We start from the raw sequence: 20250 nt of genomic DNA on the forward strand, positions 1-20250 counted from the left end.
GTCTGTCTATTGGAATGGGTTGTCTGTCAAACGGATTGATATAACAACACCAATTTGTATTGATATTGTATGTTTAAAGCGATGAAACATCCCAGGGCACTTTACAGCATTGATGTAAGACAATATTTGAACAAAGAGGAAGTTGAGTAGATGACCCAAAGCTTGGTCAAAAAGTTATGTATTAAGAATCATCTTTAGAGATGGAAAGGAATCTCAGAGTCTGATCCCCAAATCTGCTTATAGCCACATTATAATGATTCTTTGAGGAATGTCACACCTCACTGGGGTAGCTTGCTAGAAATCAAACCTTTTATTCCTGGGGTTATCACAAAGGTTAAAGATTGTCAAAGGATGCAAAATTCTTCAAATTACCTGCCTCCGTAGATGCAGCTTGACAAGGCATAGGCCAGGTTTCTGTTTTTAACAAGAATTCCTATTTATTATAATTAAATAGCCCAGTTACAGGTAAACATTCCAATATGGCTGACATGTTTCTCAACTCCTTTCTCCTGCCTTTTCCCCATAACCTTTGATCCCCTTACTAATCAGAACCTATCTGTCTCTGTCTTGGCCTCCACAGCCTTCTGTGCCAATGAGTTCCACTGATTAACCACTCTTTGGCTGAAGAAATTCCGCTTCACCTCATTTCTAAGGTGTTGTCCCTTCACTCTGAGGGTGAGCCCTTGGGTGCTATTCTCTCCTACTATTGTCCATTCTACACAGGCCTCTCAGTATTCCGTGAGTTTCGATGAGATTCCTCCCCCCATCTTTCTACACTCTGACCACAGACCCAGAGTCTTTCTCATATGACCAGCGCTTTATCATTCTTGTAAACCTCCTCTGGACCCCCTTTAAAGCCAGCACATCATTCCTTAGATACGGGACCCAAAATCGCTCTCAATAGTTCAAATGAGGCCTGAACAGAACCTTTATACAGCCCCTGTAGTACATCCCTACTCTTGTATTCTAGTCCTCTAGAAATGAATGCTAACATTGCATACGCCTTCCTAACCGCTAGCTGAGCCTGCATGTTAACCTTATTACAATCCTGAACCAGGTCTCTCAAGTCCCTTTGTGCTTCAGATTTCTGAAGCCTTTTCTTGTGTAAAAAATAGTCTATGCCTCTATTCTGACCAAAGTGCATAACCTCAGACTTTCGCACATTGTATTTCATCTGTCACTTCTTCTTTGCCCACTTTCCTAGCCTGTCCAAGTTCTTCTGCAGCCTCCCCACTTCCTCAACACTACCTGTCCCTTCACCTATCTTTGTGTCATCTGCAAACTTAGCCACAATACCCTCAGTTCCTTTGTCCAGGTTGTTAATGTATAATGTGAATTGTTGTGGTCCCAACACTGCCCCTATGGAACTCCAGATCTAAAAGTTAAAAGAGAGATGAGAGTTGAAATTGGACAACTGGAAAATGAGACTGGACAGTTTCTGGCTACCATCTTGAAAAAGACCCCTTTATCCCCACTTTGTGCCTTCTGACAATCACTCATTCCTCTGTCCATGCCAGTACCTTGTCCCTAACACGATGGGCTGTTAACTTATTTAACACTTTCCTGTGTGGCACCTTATCAAAGGCCTTCTGGAAATACAAACAGATCATTGCTCTCTTTTGTCTGACTTGCTCATTTTCTCCTCAAAGAATTCTAACTGCTTGGTCAGGCATGGGTCTCCCCTTGATGAAGCTATGCTGATTCCATCCTATTTTATCATGTTTGTCTAAATCTTACTACCGAAGAGGTAAGGCTATCTGGCTGATTTTAATTTCCCATCTTCTACCACCCTTCTTAAACAGGAGTGTTACACTAGCCATTTTCCAGTTCTCCCTAACTACAGCGATTCCTGAATGATCGTCACAAGTGCCTCCACAATCTCCTCAGCTATCTCATTCAGAACCTGGGGTGCAGCCCTTCTGTCCGGATGATCTATCCACTTTCAGACCTCTCAGCTTCCCCACCACCTTCTTAGTGATGGCCACTACACTCACTTCTGCCCCCTGACTTGAAGTTCTGGTATGCTGCTGGTGTCTTCTTCAATGTGGACTAATGCAAAGTAGCTATTCAGTTTCTTCACCATTTCTTTGTTCCCCATTACTACTACTCCAGTCTCATTTTCAAGTTGTCCAATTTCTTATCTCTCTCTCAACTTTTAGTTATCTAAAAAATATTCTTGCAAGCTTCTTTTATATTACTAGCTAGCTCACTTTATATTCCATCTCCTCCCCCCTCATTCATTTTTTTGGTTGTCCTCTGCTGGGACAACTTAAAAGTCTTTTAAGACTTTTTTAAGGCTTCCCAATCCTCTGGCTTCCCACTGATCTTCACCATATTGTATGCTTTTATGCTGTCAGTGACTTCCCTTGTGAGCCATGATTGCCTCATTCTCCCTTTAGTATGTTTCTTCTTCCATGAGATGAATTTCTGCTGTGCCCCACTAATTACCTTCAGAAATGCCTGCTATTGCAGTCTACATTCTTCCCTGCTAGACTCCCCTTCCAAGTCTGGCAAACTCCTCCTTCAAGTCTTTTGTTGTTATCTTTACTCAATTGTAATATCGTTACATCTGTGTCCATCTTCTCCCTCTCAAACTGCAGGGTACATTCTGTGATATTATGGTCAGTACCCCCGTGGTTCCTTCACTTTAAGCTCCCTAATTAATTCTGCCTCATTACGCATCACCAAATCAGAATTGCCTGTTCCCTAGTGGGCTCTACCACAGCTGCTCCAAAGAAACTGTCTTGTAGACATTCCATGAATTCCTGCTACCAAGCTATTTTCCCAGTCCACTGCATATTGAAGTCCCCCATGGTTATTGTAATAGTGCCTTTCTTACATGCCTTTTCTATCTTCTGATTTATTTTCTGCCCTATATCCTGACTACTACTAGGAAACCTGTACATAACTCCCATCAGGGTCTTCTTTCCTTTGCAGTTCCTCAACTCTACTCCTACACATTCTACGTCATCTGACCCTATGTCACTTCTTGCTATTGATTTAATTTCATTTCTTACAAACTAGGCAGCTCTGCCCATCTGCCTGGCTTTTCCATAGGATACATATCCTTGGATGTTTAATTCCCAGCCCTGATCCCCTTGCAGCCATGTCTCTGTGATGCCCACAACATCATACCCACCTATTTCAATCTATGTTACAAGCTCATTTACCTCATTTCATATACTGGATGCATTTAAGTACAGTACCCTCGGTCCTGTGTTGACTGCACCCCTTCTCATAGCTGTCTCCTTATCTGCTGTGCCTGAAGTTAGATTCTGAGCCTTTCCATACTCTGTATCGTGTTACTTCTTTGGAAACTTTAATAACCACTTCTGAGACCTCCCCGACTTTGACTTTTTCCATAATTTTTCAATGCCACTGAACTATCCCCCCGCAAATTTAGGCTATAGCCTATTCCACAGTCACAGTTATGCAGTTCGCCAGGACTCTGGTCCCAGCATGATCCAGGTGGAGTCCGTCCTTCCCCAGTACTGGTGCCAATATCTGATGAATTCAAACCTGCTTCCCCCACTGCAATCTTTGAGCAATGCATTTATCTCTTTAATCTTGTTGATCCTGTGCAATTAGTTTGTAGCTCAAGTAGTAATCCAGAAATTATTACCTTTTTTGATTCTCCTTTTTAATTTTGCTCCTGGCTGCTCATATTCCCTCAGCAGAACCCCTTCTGTCTTTTTACTAAAGCAATGGTGCCAATGTGGACCTCCACAACTGAATCTTATCCCTCCTACTCTAAGTTTCTCTGCAGTTGAGATGAGATATCCTGAGCCCGGTCACCAGGCAGGCAACACAGGGACTCTTGTTCCTGGCCACAGAGAACATTGTCTATTCCTCTGATACTCTTCCTGATTACAACTACATTTCTGTTTTCACCTCCCCCGCCTCTTGAATACGTTCCTATAACATGGTGTTATGGTCAGTTTGCCTGCAGACCCATGTAGGGACCAAGAACTTCAAACTCGTTAGATAAACTCAAACTCAAGAGCTGAGGTCCCTTCAGCACTACCTCCTGGATCCCTCTACCTGTGTTGCTTGTAGTCACACTCTCCTGTCCCTGACTACTGACTGAATTTGAGAAGGTTAGTCTAAGAGGTGTTACTGCTTCCTGAGACACAGCATCCAGGTAACTGTGTCCCTCCCTGATGTGTCACAATGTGAGAAGCTCAGACTCCACCTCGTCAACTCTGTGCCAGACTTCCTCAATCAACTGACACATGTTGCCTGTGTGGCCACCGAACCACAATGGGATCCACCAGCGGCCACATCATTCATCGCCAGGCCCTGCATCTTTATTTTGTTTGCTTAGCTTTTTATTTGTTTTCTTAAAAGCTTCCAGCTGGTCTTTCAGTTTGTAATTGGTAAATATTTCTCCTGTTTACCTTCAATCTGAAAGTAGCCTATAACAGTCAAATAGTAGCAATCGATGAATTTTGGATTTTCTTGTGATGTCACACTTTCTTTTGTGCTGGTCCCCCAATCTGGAGATTCAATTTGTTCTCTTTAAAAACAAAAGACCTTACAAACTATGAAACAGAAGAAAGCACCTCTACCTCTTTGCATCAAATTGCCATGCTGCCTCCAAAGTCCCTGAAATATGTATTCACTCGGGCTGTGTCTCACACCAGATGTGATCTCTCCTTCCTGACTGTGCAGAGCTTATTTATCAATTATTGAAGAAATGTTGATGTTACGGATAGGGCAGAAACTTGGAAGGCAGTTCAAATGGTCCCTGTGCGCAGAGTTTGCTGAGATGCTCCTTTTTAATCTTGTTAGAACTTGGTGCCCCTCAGTCTGTTTTCTCCAGGTACCTACCTTACCTATCACCTGCAGGTAAGTCAAAAGTCACTAAAGTCCTATTGGATGATAGGGCTGCTTTCTCTTATTAGAGAGAGAGAGAGAGGATGGTGGTAGTTTAACCTGAGGATTGCCACCTCTCAGGCTAGGGGAAAGGTTGAGAAGGAGAGTCCCTCATGATAACCTCAGTCGGGGTGGGAATCCATGTTGTTGGCATCACACTGTATCACAAAGCCAGCTGAGCTAACTGTCTTCCTTGCAGAGCAACGGGTTCATAATTTTAAACAATAAGTCAGAGACTTTAAGTTAACAGCTTACTGCATTAAGTGAGGGAAAATTAACTGACTATCTTTGTGTTAGGTTTTTATTTTACTGCAGACAGAAAGACAACATCTCATTTTCTGGAGGTCTAAAGGCCTCTGACCCAAACATTCATACCCAGAACCTGTTCTTTTGCCTTGGTGCCAACCACAGACCAAACAGCCACTTGTGGCTGGCTGAATCATCTTTTGCATACAGCCCCTGCCTGCCACCAATCTGCAGTAACCTCTAATGCCTGAACAGGCAGCAATGTAAACAACATTTACAATGAATGTCAGTAATCTGCTTTTAAAAAGTGCAGTAATCCCTTCTGCAGTCTCTTTTCAGAACAGTCCTTTTCCCATTGAAGTCCACAGTCAAAAATATGGAAGAACATCAAGATATAGTTTCTACAGTAATTCAAACAATGGTAGTTAAGAATTGATTTGGAATGGTGAAATTTGCTACTGTAGCTTCTATTCTCACTAAAAGTCTGGGTGGTGGCAGCTCCATATTCTGTCATGCTAAACCTCTCTCTCTGACGGCGACAGTGCTGAATCAATACCAACCGATCTCGCCTAATACAGGTTTACTTTTGCCTTTTCTAATCACTGCAAATAAAAACCCATAGTAATCTGATCACTTCCCCATGGGACCCAGAGCTTATCCATTACAGCTGATAAATATTCAATTATTACGGCTATTAAACAAGTTTACTGGGCACCAAGGAAAGATAAATATCGTCTCGTTGTGCAGAATCCTCAGTGTGTTGTGACGAAAGCTTTAATGCACAACTTGGCATTTTGATAATTGCTTCAGGCTAATATATCTGCTCAGCAATTCTTCCTCGTGATATGCTTGACCTTTAATGTGATATGTGAGCATTAAATTGCCTTAAGAAATGGCCACCACTTCACATTAAAATGTAACACAATGCATTCTGGAATAAAAGATTTGAAGATGTGTCACCTGATCATTGTGGAAGGACCGAGAGCCAGATACCATGCTTTTTCTCAAAGAGAAGCTGACAGCACGCTTATTATTGCCGTATGCACGTGATTGGGACTTACAGGGAAAAAGAAAATGGGCAACTATCATGTAAAACGAAACAATGCTGCCAGATCCTATAATGACATTCTTTGAAATGCTACTTCCATTGTAAATTGGATGCCAGGCTTTTTGTAAGTGATTGACTAATACTGTGAATTAATGTTATCTGAACAGACTGCAGATTTAATTGCTGCATAGTCAATCAATTAGCTTAGCCCATTGCTTGCAGGGCCAATGACTGGTGTAATGTGGTCATGAGCTATAAAGGCCAAAAAGAACTCTCAATTGATCACTAACTTTTGCGGCCATTGGCACTATTTTGATTCTGAAAGTGAACTCTGACATACAACTTTGACTTGGCGCGAAAATGTAGCCAAAGAAAGGTCCTTGTAACTGCTGGAGCCCAACTTCAGAACTGTTGTTACCTTCTGCAAGGAAATTGAATTTCTCGCCCAAAGACAAAGAGAAAAATTATGTCAGTATTATTCTACTTTTGGTCACTTGCCTATCAATATTCAGAAAATCTAGGTATGGAGATAGCGGTGGAGTTGGGGACCTGAGCTGGGTCCCATCCACTCCAACCACTCTTTTCTTCTCTCTCTTTTCTTCTTTTTTTTTTCTTTTTTACTCACCCCTCATCCTCAGCTAGAATGGTAGTGGTGGTGGCAAAGAACCCCAGCGTGGACTTGAGTGGGCCCAGAGCGGACCTCATGGTTTCGGCTTGTGAGCCCGCCCTGATTTTTCTGGGATGAGCGTGGGACCTGGCATCAGAATCGGCAGCTGCTACATCGGCAGAGACAACGTTGGCAAGGTAGGCCCGGCAGCAAAAGGTGGCGCCTGAGGATCAGCGATTTAAACATTGGTTGGATCTGGCACTGGTGGTGGCGAAAGGGCATCACAGTGACATTGAGGTGGGCCCAGAGGCAACAGATGCAACTCTGATGTTGGTTGGTCCGGTGCAGATGGTAGCGGAGGAGTGGCAAAAGTTGGCACTTGAAGAGTGCCAACTTCAATGTTGATTGGCGTCCAGTATAGTCAGCGATGAAGCAGTGGAGGAGGGATGATGGTGCAGGTGTCATTGATGATCAACTGGCTCAGAACTGATGGAGTCTCTTTATGCTATATCTTTTTTTGTTATTCTTAAAACCACTCAAAATGGTGCCTGATTGAAGTTTTTCACTGTTTTTACTGTTTTTCTCACTGTAAAATACGGATGACAATAAAACCTATTCATTCTTATATGCGTGCAGACTGAGGCTGTCATATGACCTGTCATTGATCATCACATGGCATGCCATTGCTGCACTTGAGTCATGTGATGTGCAATGAAAGTGTCCCCCTCCCAGCTCACTTATACTAGTTAGCCAGGAACCAACTGTTTCTAGATCTTTACAGACCATGCAATGATATATACAGTATGTAAACATATACCAGTTATTGCAATGTGAAATTAAAATAAATGTTTTGCCTAAGCCATACTCATATGTTGGAGGTAAGGATGATAAATATGCAATTATTTGTGGGTTTTAATGCCATCTCATACTATGCAATGTCTCATCTGGTTCTTATTCTAAAATCTTAACTGTACAGCAACTGGATTCTTCACACTTTTACTTTACTGTCTCTAACAGATGTACAGACGGTGTTGGCTGGTATTTAAGAAAGCCTCCAGCAAAGGTCCTAGAAGGTTAGAGAAATTTCCTGATGAAAAGGCAGCCTATTTCCGGAACATGCACAAGGTAAATATTCCCGATTTTCTGATGAGACTTATATGATGGGAAGCATTAACAGTAACTACAATTCAGCTGCTTCGCACTTTATATTCTCAGTTATCATTGCTGGTGGGGTATCTTATTGGAATTAAACTCATATTGAATGAAGTTTAAGATGCTCGAGTAATTGATTTTGCTGTGGTGTCTTTGCTTTTAACAAAACAAGAGACTAATTTTTCCCCCTTGCATTTTAGATTTTGTGTGAATTAATCAATTATTATTTACCCTTTTATTTGACATTTAAATTTGCTGAACTTTACCTAAACAGCTTGTTGCTTAGAGGAATGCCATTCTAAGTTTTTGTTTTGTTGCGAAATATTAGCAACAAAATCTTTTTAGTTCTTTGGTACGTTGAGTTGATTACTGAAGTTAACAAGCTTTTACACTGGAGTTCATTCGTGACATGCTTGAGGCCTGGAGAATGGTATCCCTGGGCCTCACATGGAAAACAGGAATCATATTGACCATTCAAGCCAGAACTCTACCATCCACTATTGGTAAGGACTAATGAAAGGCCCCCTTATACATATTCCTGAAAGTGCAGTTTGACGCTAGGCTAAATTCAATGCTGACAGGTTCAAATGTCATGGAAGGGTGAGGGGATTGTTGGTTCGGGCCAACTTATTACATAGATAATTAAATAAAATGTAATTAATTAGATAATTTTAAGTGAAACTGTCAATGGGATTCCTTTATATTTCTCTGGAATTTGGAGACTGACAGTGTATCCACTGTCAGCACAACTGCCCCAGGCATTATTTATAGCTATAAATATTTCACACCACCCTCACAGTAAGGTAAATTAGCCCACACTTGAGTAAGCAGGCTGCCCAAGCTTGTTCTAGGGCAGAATTCAGAATGGCTCACATGATGTCCTTCATCCTTCCATTTTACATAACTGTTAATGGGTATCCTCAGTCTGGTGTAGCCAAATTCTGCCTCAGTTTGTCATTGTTTGTGATTCATCCTTCTCTGTCTGAAACCTAATATCGAATTCAATCCCTGTTACCTCAGTCTTCCTTTCTTATTGGTGGTTGACAAATTTAATCTGATGACTCATGTCTAAAATGAAAAGCAGCTTGTTTATTTAGTCATGAACAAGTTCTAAAAAACACACTTAAATACACTTGAGACATTCACCACCTTTCAGGGCTTGTGCTGTTCTACTATTCTGGTCTAACTAAAAAATTAAAGTCTCCCATTTTAAACATTACATTTGCTGCATGCTTCACTTGATTCTTTTGTATGCTATGCGTTCCACCTTTTTATCTGTTCTATCAGGAGGCTTTCATAAGCTCCATTCAAAGCACTGGTATTTGCAGCGATAAGTAAGGATAAGTGTTCAATAAATTTTCCTAAACAGCTTGATTGGGGATAGAAATGCCAGTTAGGTGTTTCACTTGTGAGATGTGGGAGATCCACGACTCTTCCAGTGTCCTCCGATGACTACATCTGCAGGAAGTGCACCCAACTGCAGCTCCTCACAGACCGCATGGATAGGTTGGAGCGGCAATTGGATGCACTTAGGAGCATGAGGATAGCGGAAAACGTCATAGACAATAGTTTTAGAGATGCAGTGATACCCGAGGTGCAGGCAGATAGATGGGTGACTGCTAGAAGGGGTAGGCAGCCAGTGCAGGAATCCCCTGTGGTTGTCCCCCTCTCTAACAAGTATACTGTTTTGGATACTGTTGCGGGGGGAATAACCTATTGGGGGATAACAGCAGCAGCAGCAGCCAGACTGGCGGCACCACGGCTGGCTCTGTTATTAAAAAGGGAAGGACGAAGAGCACCGGAGCAGTAGTTATAGGGGACTCCATAGTTAGGGGTACAGATAGGCGCTTCTGTGGACGTTAAAGAGACTCCAGGATGGTGTGTTGCCTCCCTGGTGCCAGGGTCCAGGATGTCTCTGAACATGCAGAAAGCATTCTGAAGGGAGAGGGTGAACAGCCAGAGGTTGTGGTACATATTGGTACTAACGACATAGGTAGGATGAGTGACAAGGTTCTGAAGCAGCAGCTCCGGGAGTTAGGTAGAAAGTTAAAAAGCAGGACCTCCAAGGTTGTAATCTCGGGATTATTCCCTGTGCCACGTTCCAGTTAGACTAGAAATAGGAGGATAGTACAGCTCAACACAGGGCTAAACAGATGGTGTAGGAGGGAGGGTTTCAGATATCTGGGCCATTGGGATCTCTTCCAGGGCAGGTGGGACCTGTACAAGAAAGACGGGTTGCATCTAAACTGGAGGGGCACAAATATTCTGGCTGGGAGGTTTACTCTGGTGTCATTCAGGAGGATTTAAACTATCTTGACAGGGGGTGTGGGAACCAAATCAAAGGTGAGTGGACTGAAAGTGAACTAGAGAATAGGGTCAGTAAGACTCTGAGGAAGAGCAGGCAGGGCGTGGTTGCTGATCAAAGCAGACCTGGTGGACTGAAGTGCATCTGTTTCAATGCAAGAAGTGTAAGCAGATGAACTTAGAGCTTGGGTTAGTACTTGGAGCTATGATGTTGTTGCTATTACAGAGACTTGGTTAAGAGAGGGACAGGATTGGCAGCTTAACATTCCAGGATGCACATGTTTCAGGCGGGATAGAGGATGATATAAAAGGAGTGGGGGAGTTGCACTACTTATTAAGGAGATTTATCAAAGCTGTACTGTGGGAGGACACCTCGGATGGCTCATAAAGCAAGGCAATATGGGTAGAGTTCAGGAACAGGAAGGGTGCAGTCACAATGTTTGGGGTTTACTTTAGGCTGCCCAACAGCCAGCGGGGGAGAGAAGAATAGATAAGCAGGCAGATTTTGGCAAGATGTAAAAGTAACAGGGTAGTTGTCGTGGGTGATTTTATCTTCCCGTATATTGACTGGGATTCACTTGTGCTTGGGACTCAGATGGGGCAGAGTTTGTAAGGAGCATCCTGGAGGGCTTCTTGAAACAGTATGTAGATAGTCCAACTAGGAAAGGGGCTGTACTGGACCTAGTATTGGAGAATGAGCCTGGCCAGGTGGTCAACATCTCAGTAGGGGAGCAGCTCGGGAACAGTGATCATAATTCAGTAAGTTTTAAGGTACTGATGGATAAAGATTGGTGTAGTTGTCAGGTGAAGGTGCTAAATTGGGGGAAGGCTAATTACAACAACATTAGGCAGGAAGTGAAGAATGTAGATTGGAGACCGATGTTTGAGGGCAAATCAACATTTGGTATGTGGGAGGCTTTCAAGTGTAAGTTGCTCGGAACTTACGACTGGCATGTTCCTTTAAGGATAAAGGATAAGTATGGAAAGTTTAGGGAACCTTGGATAACGAGAGATATTGTGAGCCTAATCAAAAAGAAAAAGGAAGCATTTATCAAAGCTAGGAGGCTGGGAACACACAAAGCAAGGGTGGAATACGAGGAAAGTGGAAAGAAACTTAAGCAAGGGGCTGGGAGAGCTAAAAGGGGTCATGAAAATTCATTGGCCAACAGGATTAAGGAAAATCGCAAGACTTTTTATACATATATAAAGAGCAAGAGGGTAGCCGGGCAGAGGGTTGGACCACTCAAGGCCAGGGAAGGGAATTTATGGGTGGAACCAGAGGAAATGGGCAAGGTATTAAACAAGTACTTTGTGTTAATATTCACCAAAGAGAAGGACTTGGTGGATGATGAGTCTGGGGAAGGATGTGGAGATAGTTTGGGTCATGTTGAGATCAAAAGGGGGTCTTGAAAAGCATTAAGGTAGACAAGTCCCCAGGACCTGATGGGAGAGACCCCAGAATACTGAGAGAGGCAAGGGGAGGGAATTGCTGGGGCCTTGAGGGAAATATTTGTATCCTCACTGGCTACAGGGGAGGTCCCAGAGGATTGGAGAATTTCCAACGTTGTTCCTTTGTTTAAGAAGGGTGGCATAATCAGCAAATTACAGGCCGGTGAGCATTACATCAGTGGTAGGGAAATTATTGGAGAGGATTCTTCAACATCGGATTTACTCCCACCTGGAAATCAGTGGGTGTATTAGTGAGAGGCATCATGGTTTTGTGAAGGGGAGGTCGTGTCTCACTAAGTTGGTTGAGTTTTTTGAGGAAGTGACAAAGGTGATCGATGAGGGTAGGGCAGCGGATGTTGTCTACATGGACTTCAGTAAGGCCTTTGACAAGGTCCCTCATGGCAGGCTGATACAGAAGGTAAAGTTGCACGGGGTCAGAGGTGAGCTTGCAAAATGGATGAAAGACTGGCTCAGTCATAGAAGACAGAGGGTAGCAGTGAAAGGGTGTGTTTCGGAATGGAGAAACAAGTGGCATTCCTCAGTAATCAATGTTGGGACCTTTGCTGTTTATAATATATGTACATGATTTGGAGGAGAATGTAACTGGTCTGATTAGTAAGTTTGCCGATGACACAAAGGTTGGTGGAATTGCAGATGGTGATGAGGACCGTCAAAGGATACAACTAGATGTAAATCGGTTGGTGACTTGGGCAGAGAGATGGCAGATGGAGTTTAATATGGAAAAATGTGAGCTAATGCATTTTGGAAGGTCTAATCCAGATGGAAAAAATACAGTAAATGGCAGAACCTTTAAGAGTATAGACAGGCAGAGGGATCTGGGTGTACATGTACACAGGTCACTGAAAATGGCAACGCAGGTGGAAAAGGTAGTTAACAAGGCATACGGCATGCTTGCCTTCATCAGCTGGGGTATTGAGTTTAAAAATTGGCAGGTAATGTTGCAACTTTATAGACCCTTAGTTAGGCCGCATTTGGAATATTGTGTTCAATTCTGGTCACTACACTACCAGAAGGATGTGGTGGCTTTGGAGAGGGTACAGAAATGATTTACCAGGATGTTGCATGGTATGGTGGGCATTAGCTATGAGGAGAGGTTGGAGAAACTTGGGTTGTTCTCACTGGAATGACGGAAGTTGAGGGGGGACTTGATAGAGATCTACAAGATTACGAAGGGCATGGACAGAGTGGACAGCCAGAAGCTTTTTCCCAGGATGGAAGAGTCAGTTACCAGGGGCCATGGGTTTAAGGTGCGAGGGGCAAGGTTTAAAGGTGATGTACGAGGCAAGTTTTTTAGACAGAGGGTGGTGGGTGCCTGTAACTCGCTGCTGGGGGAGGTAGTGGAAGTAGATACTATAGTGACTTTTAAATAGCACCTTGACAAATATATGAATAGGATGGGAATAGAGGGATACGGTCCCTGGAGGGTAGGGGGTTTTAGTTGTGACGGGCAGCCTGTTGGTTCAGGCTTGGAGGGCCGAAGGGCCTGTTCCTGTACTTTAATTTTCTTTGTTCTTTATTCTTTGTTCTTCCATCGTTCTTTATATTCTAAAATCTTTCCTGAAGAATTTCTACTGCTGAATCATCCTTACTAGTGTCACAAGTTTGCATCTTCATTATCCAGCTATGTTCCTTCAGTTGAATAGAAATTCTTGCATGTGCAAGTGCTCCTTATGTGCAGGAGGCTCCCAGGTTACGAATGGGTTCCATTCATGAGTACATTAGTAAGTCCATTTCTTTGCAAGTCGGAACACAATACAGTAAAGTATAAAATATCCATTGAAAGTATGAGCAAATGTTCACGTCAGATCCATAAAATTAATAGTAATGTGGGATGTCGTTTGTAACAAGTGTTTATAAGTTAGATGTTTGTAAATGGGATCCCACTGGAGTTGTGATAGGCCAATTTGACTCAATTAGTAAAATCTGAGATGACATGGTCAGTTTATTTCTTTGTTATCCAGGCCAGCAGTGCCCCACATTTGATTCCTGCTTCATACTGATCAGCTGTGTCAAAGGGGCAAGTTGCTGCAAGTGGCTTATGTATTTCTTTATTACTACCTGGAAATATAGCCAGGGATCTAGCTCCTGGTTTCTGTCCAGTGACCTCTCCCATCTAGACCTGCAGATGTGTGCCAAAAGCAGTCACAGGATATGCATCAACTGTGATCCCTATGTTAGTAAATCATCTCCTGCACTCGATATCAGACATTGCATGTGAATAAATACTCGGGCAAGTCAATAGAGTCTTACTGTTCTCTTTTAACACCATCACCTTGATAACTTGTTATGATCTCTCTACCTTAATTAGTTTGTACAGTTTTGGATTACTTGCTACTTTGGTTCGACCCTCAGCATGCGACTCTTATATCTATCATGTTATTCCAGCCATTTAGTTTGTCTCCAGCACCAGCTTTTTAAAAAATTTTTTGTGATTATCTCTTTGCCTCAATTAATTGGATTATAGGTCATCCTCTTCACTTATTGTTCAGCTGTTGACACTTTACTCACACCGTCTGACATTTTTGATTACCTGCAGAGATTTATTATTCAGCCTATAGGCACTCCACTCACACCATTTGTATGATCTTTTGATCTCTCTGCCCATCGATCTCTTTGCTTATAAATTCTGATGAAGGGGCAGTGCTCCAAGACCTGTGTGATTTCAAATAAACGTGTTGGTCTATAACCTGGTGTTGTGTGACTTCTGACCAAGTCAATAGAGGATTGCTATCTGCCATCAGGAAGGAGTCTTTGGCTTCAAGAGAGGGAAATGGGAGGAAATTAGTAAATCAGCTACTGAATGCATTGTTTTGAGTTTTAATGAATATGTAAAGATTGCCAAAGGGTCACTTCTTTCAGCCATTGAGACAGGTCCTGTCTGTCTGCTCAGTTAGATGTAACAAATCTCAAGGCACTTCTTTGAAGAAACGCAATTTCTACAATGTTGTGGTCAGTGTTCATCCTTAGGCCAACACTAGAAAATAGCAGGCTATTTGTCTCATTAATGTTTGCTGTACAAAATTGGCTGCTACATTTTCTCACAAAATAACAGCAACTACATTTCAATGAATTAATTAGCTATAAAGTGCTTTGGTGTTTCCTGAGGCCCTTAAAGGAAATATTGTAGTACAAGTTCTTTACGTGGAGGCATGGTGCTATGATAAATATAATTTTAATATGCAGCTACCATCTAATTTATAGCCTCAAATTAATCATTCAAATCTTACTCTATAGCGAATTCTAGTAATTAGACTAAATGAACAAAATAATTTGATAAAGAAGTGCTTCCACAAGGTATTAGATCAGGAAAATAATAGCTATTTTGATGTGTGCACATAGGATCTAAAAGCACCCCTCTGCAGCCATGCACAGTGCTTGCATCTTACAGCAACCTGGAACTTCCACTCAATTGCATCTCTGAAGCAAAGGTGGTTACAAAGCATGATATGATGTGACATTTGTACAGCAAACTCCAGTATATTAGTTGCTCAAAGCTTGCTCTGACAGTGATCTAAGCTGGAACAGATGATGACAGAGCAATGTTGCTCTCCTCCTATGGCTTTTTGCCAACTTTAACTGAAGCATCGCCTCATAAATGCTCCATCTCAGAGCAAGATCAATTGCCTCTCCCCAGATGAGAATAATTGCAGTAAGTTATTCAATATTGTTTACCTGCTTTGCTGTTTTTAGATCATGATATACATTACTCCCTTAACAAAAGAAAATCCTTTAAAAGCACGTTCCTTATAATTGCATGAAGGGAGTATTAGATTTAGTCAGGAGATTATTCAGAAAGAAAGGATCCTTTCCTGGCCATGTTAGAAATCCTGTCACCTTCCAAGACAAAGTCTGTTCATCAGCCCAGTGCTTTACATGCTGTAGGTCATTTTGTTTTTGCAATATACTATTTTGTGTATTCTCTTTTAGTTTTAAAATTAAGGCTTATTTTATGATTCCACCAGACCTGATCATTGTATCAGTAAAAAGTCAACACATTGCTGATTACATTATTGTTTCCGATTGGTTGCACAATTATATTGTATGGTTTACATGATTGAATCCTCCTCAGTTTATCGGAATCACTTTATGACCTTGACTTGTTGAAAACTAATGTTAAATCATTGTTTAGGAGAACAGAATTTGAGTATTGCTGAGAAAAGACCCATTTTGGCAAAGCTTTTCATCTTGCACTCATCAGATGAATTCACAGCAATACCGAAATGAGGAGAAACAATATTTTGTATTGTGTGAGATGGTTTGCAAGTGGACGCTGATTAGTAGAGACATCGCAATGGAGAATGCACCAGGTATATGATGACTAACAGTTAACTGCCATACTTATTCAGACGGGTTGACTCTGCACAATCCATACATTCTTTTTAAATACAGTATAAAATGTTGTTTTGCCTTTGCATTGGTATTCTTGCAAACGTCTGGATCAGTGCATGATTTAAAACTTTGACAAGATGTGTTTTTATTTTAAGCCATACAAAAATTAAATACTTCAGTATGTATGCCTTTTTGATGGGATCCGGAATTTGCCGTGTTTTGGTTAGGTCTTATTTTCAGGGAGTTTCGTAGAGGGCATCCCACCATGTCCCAGGGTAATTTCTCTCATGCAATCTTCTGCACACCTTATTAATTATACATGCAGAATACTTCTCATTGAATTGTGTGGTTATGGAGGTGAGCATCTTTGCTTCTGGTGGAACCTTCTCGTGTTCATGCTGTGATTGCCATATTTAAACCCCAGTTGCACATTACTTCAAATGCTGTTAGGAACTGTCTTTCAATGTTTGCTGCTTGACCACTATTCTACAGGCAATGGCTAAGAGAGGGAAGTTAACACTACCAATTCATTGACAGGGACGTGGAGGTCCCAGTGATCAGGCTGACAGAAAGGAGGGCTGTCCTTTTTGCTCAGGTCTGCCAAAGAAAATTTCAAATTCTGACAGTATGGAATCAGCTAGCCACTAGGGTCAGCGTATTGTCAAAGCTGGAAGAAAAGGCAAGCAATGCCAGAAGAAGGTCACCCTACAAGGGTAAGTGCTACGATCTTCTCTCCATGACCTCGCTTTCACTCTATCTCTGTTGGCACCATCTTGCCCTAAAGCTAATGGTCTACCTGTCTCACTACTGCATGCAGCATCTTCCTACAATGGCTTTTACCAATCTTTAAGAGTCCAAACCTTTCTGCACATTGTGCTTTGAAGTCACTCACTGGGGACACCTCATCACCTCTCCTCCTCCTGCAGCACCACTATGGTTCTTCCAGGAACATTCATCTCAATCAATCCCTCCTTTTGTTGCATTAGAGGCAGAAATTTTGTGTAACAGCAGTTAGAGTATAAAGATGGGTTGTGGGATGTTCATATTTATATCCTTAAACCCCATAAGGAGAAAAACTTTGAACTCACTGGAGATGATAGAGATTGCTGAAGGGGATGTTGAGACCTAAATGTTTAAGCATCCAAGGAAGCTTCATTGTGCTGTGCTGTTCTCCCATTATCGTTGTTGTTAATGTATTCTTAACATGCTCACAGTTCTGCCCCTAATGTGCAACTAATTCCCTCTCTTCTGTTTTGCAGGCACTGGTGGTGCCCACACAGCCTGCACCTCCAAAGAGAGAATCCCTCAGGCCATCAGCTGCTTCTCCATTCTGAGGATGAAGCCACAGGTCCCTCAGAGGATTTTGCCAGTGAGCTTCCTCCTGCACTCTCCGCCAGCTCAGAGACTGGATACTCTTTCTAGCTGAGATGCAGGAGCACTATCTGGTGAGCATATCACTGGCACATCTCTGCAGTTGGTCAAAGAAGAAACATCCTGGGCCGCTGGCACTTGGAGAACTGCTGAAGACCAGGCAGACGGTGACCCCATGGTGTTGGTTAAATGCATAGTCACAGGAACAGCAGGCAGGTTTGTGTGACAGCCTCAGTAAACTGGATCGAAAGTTGGAGAAGTCCACTGACGTTATCAGTTCTGTGTGTCTGTCTCCATGGTCAGCTTGGCAACTATGTAGGAAAATGCTCACTGACTGGAAGAACGTTCATGCAGATCCACATTCCACTGCTTTAGCCGTTGGGACTTGAGGAAGTGAGACACGCTGTGGACAATGGCAAGTCTGCAGGTGTGCTGTATTTGGATTTCCAGAAGGCATTGAATGAGGTGCCTGAGGCAAAACAAAAGAGCATACATAAATGGGCTCTTGTCTGATTGGCAGGATGTGATGAGTGGGGTTTGTGCTGGGGCCTCCGCTTTTTCCAATTTTCATCAATGAGTTGGGTGAGAGGAGTGAAGGCATGGAAACTCAGTTCGCAGATGACACCAAAATAGGTAGGAAAGTATAATGTGAGGAAGATGTAAGGTGTTACAGATGGATATGGATAGGTTGAGTGGATAAAGGTCTGACAGACAGAATATAATGTGGGACAGTGTGAATTTTCTCACGTTGGCGTGCATGAATCTAAAAATCAGAGTATTACTTAAGCAGAGAATAACTGCACGATTCCAAGGCCATTGAGATCTACTGTATAGAAAAAAGCCCTTCAGCCAGCTGAGACTGAGTTAGTCAAAAACAACTACATAACTATTCTAATTCCATTTATCAGCACTTGGTCCACAGCCTTGTACATCTTGGCATCACAAATGCACATCTAAATACTTCTTTAAATGTTACGAGGGTTTCTGTCTCTACCAACCTTACAGGCAGTGAGTTCCAGATTCTCACCACCCTCTGGGTGAAAAAGAATCCTCCTATGCCATTAAACTTTCTGCCTGTTAAGTCTATACCCCTTGTCATTGATCCCTCCCCCAAGTGGAAAAGTTTCTTCCCATCTACCCTATCTGCTGTTCATAATTTTACACATGTCAATCATGTTCCCTCCTCAGTGTCTTCTGCTCCAGGTAAATGTAGAGAGTTTTGGACAAATGGTGCATTTGTCTCAAAAAAGTTAGTTTGTATTTGCAGCGCTTAATTAAGAAAGCTAATAGGATGGTATCTTTTATTAGAAGAAGAATTCAACATGCAAGTTATGTTTCAGTTAAGGAGGGCGTTGGTGAATACTGCGTAAAGTTTTGGTCTTCTTATTTAAGGAAAGACGCAATTCAGAAGAGGTTTACTAGATTTATGCCTGAAATGAGTCGCTTGTCTTCTGAGGAAAAGTTGGAGAGACTGGACTTGTTTCCACTGAAGTTTAGAATTGTATGAGTTGTCTTGATTGAAGTGTGTAAGATTGTGAATGGTCTTGACAAGGTGGATGTGGAAAAAGGATGTTTACTCGTGGGTCAGTCCAGAAAAGGAGGGTGGCGGGGGAATGTGGGAATGTGGTTTTAAAATTAGAGTCACCCTTTTGAGACAGAGATGAAGGCAACAATTTTTTTCTCTCCAAGGTTTGTTTGATTTTGGAACACTGTCTCAGAAGGCTTTGAAGGCAGAATCACTAAATATTTTTATGGCAGAACTGGGTAGTTTCTTGTTAGGCATGCCTATCAAGTTATCAGAGGATAGCTAGCAATATAGAATTCAGAGAAACAAATCAGCCGTGATCTTATTGAATGGCAGAGCAGGCTTGAGGGGCCAAATGGCCTATATCTGCCTCTATTTCTTACACACGTGCCACTGGTGTTTGTGAATGGAGGTTAGGAGAGGCGATGGCTGAATGGTATTGGTCACTGGTCTTGTAATTCCGAGACCCAGGTAATGTTTTGGAAGACATTGTTGGGTCTCTGGATATATTTAATGTTTTGCTGACCACAGGTGAAGTGCCAGACGACTGGAGGGTAGTCAATGTGGTTCCTTTTTTCATAAAGGGCAGCTGAATAAGCAGGTAATTACAGACCAGTTAGTCTGATGTTAGTGGTAAGGAAACTATTGGAAAAAGTTCTTAAGGACAGGATTAATCAGCACAGAAAGGCAGCAATTGCTCAGGGATGGTTAGCACTGATTTGTTCGAGGGAGATCTGGTCTGACTAACTTAATTTTGAAAAGGTGATTAAATATATTGATAATGAACAGAGGTCAGTACCTGATCACCAAATCACCCTTTATTTACATGTGTACAGTACACAAGCTCTGACCAGCTAGCTCAGAGCCAGTCCCTAGACTGAGGAGACCTTCTAAATCTCCTATTTATATCCGTCAGCCAGGGCTCCCTGATTAGTCCAGGTTAACAACCTCAGTCAAGGATCTCATAGTCAGTGGATCTACCTGGCCCTGGTTCCAGTCATTAAAAGGTAGTGCAGTCGACGTGATTTGCATGGACTTCAGTAAAGCCTTTGAAAAGGTCCCACGTGGAAGGTTGGTCCCAAAGGTAAGAGCCCATGTGACCGGAGGCACGTTGGTAAACTGGATCCAAAATTGGTTTGTAAGTAGGTAGAGGATTCTTTTTGGTATAATTTGAAAGTTTGCAGCTGACACAAAAATCAGCAGTGCTGCTGATAGTGAGAAGGATGATCTGAGGCTGCAGTCTAATGTTGATCAGCTGAGAAATTGGGCAGAGCAATGGAAGATTGAATTTAATCCTGAGAAGTTCAAGCTGATGCATTTTGG

The 20250-nt window shown here is 42.3% G+C and overlaps 1 protein-coding gene across 1 annotated transcript in view; it reads left to right on the top strand.

Annotated features, from left to right (window-relative positions):
* The window catches only part of LOC109925306 (docking protein 6-like), a 383122-nt gene that overhangs the window by 175476 nt on the left and 187396 nt on the right, over positions 1–20250 (top strand). Inside the window, exon 2 of the mRNA XM_048596077.1 lies at positions 7794–7901. Within this exon, the coding sequence (XP_048452034.1) occupies positions 7794–7901 (108 nt within the window). The remainder of the gene's footprint in view (positions 1–7793; positions 7902–20250) is intronic.

The sequence above is a fragment of the Rhincodon typus genome, chromosome 4 (genome assembly GCF_021869965.1).
Source record: "Rhincodon typus isolate 14 chromosome 4, sRhiTyp1.1, whole genome shotgun sequence".
NCBI lineage: Eukaryota > Metazoa > Chordata > Chondrichthyes > Orectolobiformes > Rhincodontidae > Rhincodon > Rhincodon typus.